Source organism: Lepisma saccharinum, chromosome 10 (assembly GCF_977018435.1).
Source record: "Lepisma saccharinum chromosome 10, izLepSacc3.1, whole genome shotgun sequence".
Classification (NCBI taxonomy): Eukaryota; Metazoa; Arthropoda; class Insecta; order Zygentoma; family Lepismatidae; genus Lepisma; species Lepisma saccharinum.
The window spans coordinates 11,863,358-11,872,350 of record NC_139238.1 but is presented as its reverse complement, the minus strand read 5'-3'; the positions used below and the strand labels follow the sequence as shown (position 1 = coordinate 11,872,350).

The 8,993-nt window shown below is 41.1% G+C and overlaps 1 protein-coding gene across 1 annotated transcript; it reads left to right on the top strand.

Annotated features, from left to right (window-relative positions):
* The first annotated feature begins 6,352 nt into the window (after window positions 1-6,352).
* LOC145994471 (uncharacterized) lies at window positions 6,353-7,237 on the top strand. Its single transcript, XM_083130606.1, has one exon. The coding sequence runs from the start codon at window positions 6,353-6,355 to the stop codon at window positions 7,235-7,237; it is 885 nt and encodes a 294-aa protein (XP_082986732.1).
* The last annotated feature ends 1,756 nt before the right edge of the window (window positions 7,238-8,993 follow it).

Here is an 8,993-nt window from a genome sequence, read left to right as displayed (position 1 = left end):
AATTAGTTGGTTCACAACTTCACCTCTAAGGATCCTATCGAGACGAGACATGGCAGCCTTGGTCTCGTTCTCGTTGAGAGTTGTAAATGTCTGTCTCGTGTTTATTTATGAATGTCTCATTGACAGTCTCGTCTCGATTTATAAATATCCGTCTCGGTTTGGGAGGGCAATTTTAGTTCTCGTCTCCTCAAGTCTCGAAAAATATAGAATTAACAACGTATGCAAAGGCTTATCGTACAAACTTTCACAGTGCATAGAGATTATAAATACATTCTTTTGTTACTCCTCGTTTCGTCTGTACGAGCCCTCGAAAACTGAATATTATCCTGCTTATATATGCAAACCAACCCGAAGATTCAGAATTACCAGGAATGAACTGGCGTTGTAATTATTATACACAAAATTCATGATTTATCTGAGGAAGTCGCATGTTCCAGGCTTGACTCTCGACCTGGGCATGACTGTTTCCTTGTGAGTGACATTTCATCGAACTGGAAATTGTTTCATGGGAGGATGTTTCCTCAAGACTTTGAGGACAGCTAGGGGGTTGCTTCTATTGTTAATGTTAGTGTTGCTCACGAGACGAGACATTTTCCGTCTCGTCTCATGAAAGGAGATGGGACAAGTGAATGTTTTCGTAATGAGATGGGATAGAAAAAAAGTTCGTCTCGTATCGTGGCAGGTTGGGTGATACTTAGATTGTGCTTGTCGGTGGTGGTGGTAGTGTGTGTGTGTGTGTGGGGGGGGGTCCTCCTGCACCCCGACTTCGAATACTGCTTGTAGTCATTCATCTTCATTGTAGCGATTAGCCAAAAGTGGGAAGAAATGTGATGTTAGAGAAGATACATACTAAATTAACCATGCGTTCTCATCGTTGTGGTTAAACAAAGTGCTTGAAAAGCGACGTAAAAGTAGGCTAAATACAAAAATTTGCAATATATATAGTATATATATTGCAAATTTTTGTATTTAGCCTACTTTTACGTCGCTTCAGTTAATATATATATATATATATATATATATATATATATATATATATATATATTAACTGAAGAAAATTGTCGTTTACTACAGGAAATTTAAAAACTCCCCGTACCTTTTTATACCGTATCACCTCTTACATTGCAGAAAGTGGCATGTAAACCAGAGTGTTCTAAACGTATTATCTTAAAATTTACGAAGAAAATATTATGACGAAAATAATTGTAATTTCAGAAAAGGCATTCCTATAACATTAAGTTCTTGCCAGTCAGAACCAACCTATGTATTCGCAATGAACAAGGCTGTTCACGTGTTCAGCCATTGGCTGTTACAAGTTTTGCTTTGTCACCCTAATGGGAAAACCCTCTACCGAGTGGCTGAATTATAGTAAATACTGCTATACGGATAGGGCATAATTCATCTCCAAGAAATGGAGCACAGATTTTTGCACTGGAAGTTACAAGATACTTGTTTTACACAGTAACAAGTGACTTTGATGTCGCTTCCGCGGTTCATGCTAAGTTGACGGGACGAGCAGAAGCCCTGCTTCCACGCATTTCTAAGTGATGACGTCAGAGGACCTCGTGTCTGTGGAGAGGACGTTTTCAAATCCGTGACGTAGGAGGTGAATTTCAGCGGTGTTTGAAGGCGTGTTTCTCGAGAACCAAAACAAATATCGCCGAGATATTTTGCACATCTAATGTTGGTGTCATTATCTGTAAAATGTATGGATTTAAAATGTTTTCTTGCCAAAGTGGGAATGTCCATTTGCACTTCAAGGGCTACGATAACCCCACACCCTTAATTCACCTAAGGTCAAGGTGCAGTTTCCCCCTACCAGTGGCGACGATCGGGTGCCAAAACCACAAAGAAGATAAATTTATCTTCTCTATGCTAAAACTGAGGGGGATGTGCAAGGATTGCTCCCCCCCTTAATCGCCGGCACTGCCAGTGACATTGCTGGAAAGAATCCGACCTCGATTTTCTGTCCATCTCTCAGAAATATTCTAAAATAAACGCTTGTGGCTGTGCGTGGATTTATGTGCTTGGCTTTTAAAAGTTTATGGAAACATTTCGCGATTTTTGTGAGACTAGAGCTTCAGCCACTACGTATTTGGTGACGTATTTTTTTTAAAATACTCTTCCTTATAACTACTTATATTGCTTTTATTTAAAACTAGCCAAAGCTTACTGCTGGAGAATTATCTCTAGAAACTAACCACGATATATCTTTTTATATATTCTTGTATTCGCAAATAACAGAACTTTTCTCTTGCTCATTTTGCTAATGCATTTGTTTTTATATAACCAATTGCTTATTTTGTGTATATCCAGTGCTTTAAAAAACCTGCACTCCCATTGGTCAGTTCATATCGGGTGCGGTGCCTAGTTTCCGCCATCTTTGCGTGGAAGCTTACTTCCGCCAGTGTTCGTGCAGAAGTCACTCCGGCAACAGCCGAAAGTCACCGCGTTGCGGATATTCATCAGAAAACGTAAGCCTAACGTGGTTACGTTTCATTCAGCATATCAGTGAAGTGCAGTGATATGTAGTTCAGTTTCACAGGAAAATTACAGTGCTGATATCATTCAGTGAAGAACTAGTGACGTGTTATTGTAACACCGGCTTCCAATTTGATATAAACAGTTTACTGAGGCAGGAGTGCAGGACAGTGTAATTACGTGTTATGTCTACATATTTATTATTAATATAACGTTATAGTTTTAGTAAGTGCCTTCATTTTCTTTACACCTTAAGAAGATCGCGGTGAACTAAGCTCTATGGTGATACAATTCATTCCAGGGAGACAATCAGGGTCCTACCGGGCAGCAAACGCATTCATTTATGGTCCTCCGCAGGCCGTGATCTCCTTTGTATTGAACATGAGGTACGTTATCATCAGTGATTTTAGTGACATTGTGTTGTGCAAACATTATTTTGAAGTACAGTAACTACAAGTTATTGAAAGCATTATGTCATTCGTTGTAGAGCGCGAGATATTTTCCACGTGGCTGATGGACACGATCGGGACTTCCCCGACCGACAGCGCTCTCTCTGTTCGCTTGTCAGTGACGTTACACACTCCGCTCCCTTCTTCCTCCTGCGGTGGGAGGAACAGTCGGCGACCAGTGACATGATGTCATACACCCGTGGTGTGTCCCTGAGTTATTTTTAGACTGCAGTTTTCTGTTCCTTCACGGGACTGGCTTTTTCGTTCGTTTTCGTGCGGGGAACTTCTAGCGAGGAGAAACGAATAGCGGAGAGTTGCATCAAGCAGCCCACGCATGCAGACATGACATCACCATAGCGACTGTGCATCAGCTGTTCCAGTACTCGCAGTGTTGCAGCCTAACCAGGATTTCAGCTGCCCAGATGGTCCAGTGAATGCCAGATCGGTGAGTACAACAGTGTTTGGTTCAATATTTCCTCATTTTTTCCTGTCACTTCAATACGCATTGCTTGTCCCTCCCACCTTGCGGCATGGCAGACTTAGCACATCTTCTAAAGCAACGTGCCGCCGACAGGGGGCAAATAACGAGATTGCAGTAGTATATTAGCAGTGTTGATCCAGAGGCGCCGAACGTTCAACAGATCAAGGTTCGGCTGGAGCAACTGAACACATTATGGCCCAAGCTAGAAGAAATTCAGGATTGCATTGAATTTGAAGCCACAGACGATGAACACACGGCAATTCGAGAGACAATCGAACTTTCATATTTCGATCTCAAGTCGCAGATGCTAACATTAAATGAGGGAAATCATTCAAATACAGACGACGCGGAAAATGAACACAGGGCTTCGTGCAAGTCTCAAGTCAAGTTGCCATTAATAGAGCTTCCACATTTCAGTGGAAATTACACCCTGGTATCATTCAAAGACACATTTTCTTCGCTCATACATGATAATTCGGATATTTCAGATATTCAGAAATTCCAGTATTTACGTGTCGCACTGAAGGGTGAGGCATTGCAAATCATTGAAAGCATACCAATTACAGCATCCAACTACGGTGTAGCGTGGAAACAACTGCAAGAGCGTTTTGACAACAAGCGTCTCATAGCTGCTTCACACGTCAATGATATTTTGCATATAAAACCAGTGTCGAGAGAAAACGCAGAAGAGTTGCGAGCGTTCACAAACACAGCTATCAGTTCCATCTCAGTGTTAAAATTATTAGCAGGAGATAGTTCACTATCAGATATAGTGTTAGTTCAACATCTTACCTCTCAGCTTGATGCCACCACACGAAAAGCTTTTGAATTAGAAGTGAATGATTCTGAATTCACCACTCTTGACAGTTTGTTTAAATTTCTAGAGCACAGAACCAAGGCTTTAGAGAAATTCAAACCAATTTCCAATGAAAGATCAACATTCAATCCACAGTTTAGTGGCAACACCAAACAACAAAGTCACAAACCTGCGCATCCTTCTCCTTCAAGATCGTATGTTTCTACTGTATCTCCTTCATGCCTGTATTGCAAGGATACTATGATGAATAATAAGCATCCGCTGTTTGCGTGCAGTTCTTTCAAAGCAGATACTATAGCTCAGAAGTACAAATTTCTTCGAGACAACCAGATCTGTTTCAATTGTCTTGGACAGTCAGATCACCAGGGATTTAGGTCAGGATGCAAAGCAGGATCTTGCAAGTATTGCGGAGAGAAACATAATTCCCTTCTTCATGAAGATAAGAACAGCAGAGAACGTCAAACACAGAAGCAGCCCAGTAAATCCAGAAGTAAATCGGCAGTAGGCGATGATACTCGTTTTCAGGATAATGATGCCCAGACTGAAGCATATTGTTCTGTCAAGAACAGAGAAACTTCGCAAGTTCTCCTAGCCACAGCAGTCATAAAAATCAAGAACGCATACGGCGAGTGGCTCCCATGTCGTGCACTTTTGGATGGAGCCTCGCAGAGTAATATTATGACAGAGCATCTTGCTCAGCAGCTACGCATCAAGAAACAAAAACGCCGAATTCCAATCCAAGGGATAAATGAAGCTACAGTGCAAGCTTTTCACACCATGGAGACGCAGATTAAATCCAGCATAAGTGGATTCACCATGGAGATATCTTGTTCCATCTTGCCAAACATCACAAGTTCGATGCCAGCGCAGAGGCTCGAAACTTCCACATGGGGAATTCCGAGTGACATACATTTAGCAGATCCTAGCTCCCATACACCTGGCAACATTGACCTACTTCTGTCTGCAGATGTGTTCTACACGATTCTCAAGCCAGAAAAACTTTCAAGAACAGGAAACTATCCAGCGTTGCAAAACACTGAATTTGGATGGATTGTAGCAGGAAGGATTCCCAATGCACCATCTACGAACGGACCTTCGAAGTTATTCTTTGTTCGCACAGAAGATACAGTCAATTTCCATTTACAGAGATTTTGGGATTTGGAGGAATTCCATGATAAGTTGCCTTCACCAGAAGAAATCACCTGTGAAAAACATTTCCAGGAAACTGCATCTCGTGATCGAGAAGGTCGATACACAGTCAAGCTACCCTTGAAGAAGGACAGATCCGTTCTTGGGGATTCTCTGCAAACAGCGATTTCACGATTTAACCAATTAGAAAGAAGACTTGATCGGAACATGGAATTGAAAAGAGAGTACACAGAATTCATGGTCGAGTACCAACAACTCAAGCACATGCAACAAATTGGGACATTGGAAGATATATCCAGAGACAAGGAGACAAGGTACTACATTCCACATCACTGTGTGATCAAAGAATCAAGCAAAACTACACGTTTAAGAGTGGTTTTTGATGGAAGCTCGCCCACAACTACGGGGGAATCGTTGAACAGTATACAGATGATTGGTCCCACGATACAAGAAAAATTGTTTTCAATCCTGCTCAGATTTCGTAGTCACAAAATCGCACTGACTGCAGACACGGCTAAAATGTATAGGCAAATTAACATGCATTCAGAAGACAGACCACTTCAATGCATCTTATGGAGAGCATCACGTGACGAACCGATCCATGTTTACAGTTTGAACACAGTCACTTATGGATTAACTTCAAGTTCATTCTTGGCCACAAGATGCCTCAAACAGTTGGCAGAAGATGAATCATCAAATTTCACAGTAGCTACTCATGTCTTAACACATGACTTCTACGTTGACGATTTTCTGGGAGGAAATCATTGCATTGAAGGGGCAATAAAGCTGCGTGAAAGTCTCACAGAATTACTCCAGAAGGGAGGATTCAATCTACGTAAATGGTGCTCCAATAGCAAGGCAGTGTTGCAATCTATTCCAGAAGAATTGAAGGCAGTACAGGACCTAGTGCAATTCGACACAGAAGGCACAAAAACATTGGGAATTTCATGGCGCCCATCCACGGACGAATTTCTTATGGACAGCAAGGTTGCCACAACAGTGGATGTAGGCTCGTTGAAGATCATCTCAAAGCGCCAAGTTGCCAGCACAATTGCACAAGTGTTCGATCCAATCGGACTAATATCGCCAGTGGTGATCACATACAAGTCATTCCTGCAGCAGTTATGGCTCCACAATGTAGGATGGGATGATCCGCTTCCTATAGATTTGCAGAAAACATGGCGTCGTCTTCATTACCAGCTCACATGTATTAACGAAGTAAAAGTACCACGGTTCGTTTTGGCTCCAGGAGACATACATAAAGTTCAAATTCACGGTTTCTCTGATGCATCAGAGAGAAACTATGGGAGTGTTCTCTTCGTAAGATCAATTGATTCAGAGGGTCACATAAGTGTGAACTTATTGTGTTCAAAGTCCAAGGTGGCTCCGGTGAAGAGAACCACTCTTCCACGTTTGGAATTATGTGCGGCAGTTCTACTAGCCAAACTGGTACACAAAGCATTGCCCATACTGCGTCTATGTATAGACACCATTTACCTATGGACCGACTCAAAAATCGTCCTAGCTTGGCTGGCGTCACCAGCCAGTAAATGGAAACCTTTTGTTGCCAACCGAGTGGCAATTGTACAGGAATTCACACAAGTCAGTGATTGGAAGCACGTTCCGTCAAAAGACAATCCTGCAGATCTGATCTCACGAGGAGTCGATGCAAAAACTATCAGATCACTTCAGCTTTGGTGGCACGGACCCACCTGGCTCCAAGAAGATGAGACACAGTGGCCATCATCCAGTTTAGCATTCCGTCCAGACGACAACACTATTCCAGAGCAGCGTAAGGTAGCAGCTACCACATTGGTCACTCATGTAACAACTGAAGAAGAAATCATATCTAGATATTGAAGTTTATCCAAGCTGCTGAGAGTAGTGTCACTCTGCAAAAGGTTCATCAGCAATTGCAGAAACTCAAGAGAGAAAATGAGTGAAGACCTTACCACCTTTGAAATTCAAGGCGCCACACTTGCCTGCATCAAGATAACACAACGTGCATTCTTCTCTCAGGAAATCAAAGATTTGTCTGACAAGCAGCAAGTACACAACAAAAGCATTTTGAGGAACCTTCATCCATTTCTCGACAATGAAAAAGTAATTCGTGTCGGAGGAAGATTGGAAAACAGTGAATTGGAGTTTCAAAGCAAACATCAAATTATTCTTCATCCGAAGAGTCATTTCGCGAAAATTCTGATAGCATCAGATCACAAGAGACTTATGCATGCTGGTCCACAGCTTCTCATATCAATATCATAATCATTGCTTGATTCGAATACACCATGCAACACAATGCACGTTGGCAGAGATGGAAAATATTCATGGCATCTCTGAATTACGAAATAGTGTATTCTAAGAAGGTTCCAATAGCAGACGCTTTGTCAAGATTACCACTACCTGAAGAATTGCAATCAGATTTGGTTTTGACAGCGTATGCAGATCTAGAACAAAAGTTACAACCATTACGCATATCTGAGATCAAGGAGCATACAAAAGGCGATAGTTTGTTGTCTAAAATAACAATTTACGTTAAGAATTCCACAAATCAATGAGGAAGCAGTAGCTTTATGGAAGAAACGTCTGGAACTGTCAACATAAGATGGATTGTTGATGTGGGGAAATAGAATTGTATTGCCAGAGACACTGCGATGCAAGTTTCTCACTCAAATTCATGGTCTGCACAGTGGCGTAGTGAGATTAAAACAGATTTGCAGAGATTTAGTTTGGTGGCCTAAAATGACTTCTGACATTGAAAGTTTTGTTGCAAAATGTGATGCTTGTCAGACGAATGCAAGAGCTCCAGCAAAAGGACAATTTACATCATGGACACGGACATCACAACCTATGGAACGTGTACATGTCGATCAATTTTATTTCAAAGGTTATTTATTTCTGTTGTGTGTTGATGCTCACACGAAATGTTTGAATGTTTGGCAATGTTCTAATTTAACGGCTCAGGAAGCAATTAGACATTTAAAAAGCCAATTTTACATACTTGGTCCTCCAAAAGAGTTAGTCTCAGATAAGGGACAACCCTTTGCAAGTGAACAATTTAAGATGTTCTGCCAACGGTTGGGCATTGAACTAAAGCATTCCTGCCCATATAAACCTTCGGGAAACGGGTTGGCTGAGAGAACAGTCAATACCGTGAAAAGGTATCTAACCCTCATAGGAGATTTTCCAAAAGGTGATGTTAGAAAATTAAATACTGAAGTAGAATCACTACTGCGTACAGTAACAACACTCCATTGCCATCAACTGGAACATCTCCAAGTTCATTAATGTTTTCTTACAACACTGCAAGTAATATAATCATTAAAGATGACACTAAAAATGTTCATTATGAATGTGAGAAATTTTCAATTGGAAGTAAAGTATATTATTACTGCCCTGAAAGAAAGATACATCGGAAACGAGAGATTATTGAAAGATGCAGTTTTACTGTGTATAAAGTAAGAGATGTAGAAAGTGGCAGATACAGAAATGTACACTATTCATTTTTAAAGATTCTTCATGAAACAGGAGGAGATTCAAATCAGTCAGAAATACCCAAGGAATATGACGATAGTGCATATCATGCATATTTATATCCTCCGATAAAAAATGAAAT

Coding starts and splice junctions, on each gene's coding strand:
- LOC145994471 (XM_083130606.1), top strand. CDS start 6,353: ATGGACAGCAAGGTTGCCACAACAGTGGATGTAGGCTCGTTGAAGATC.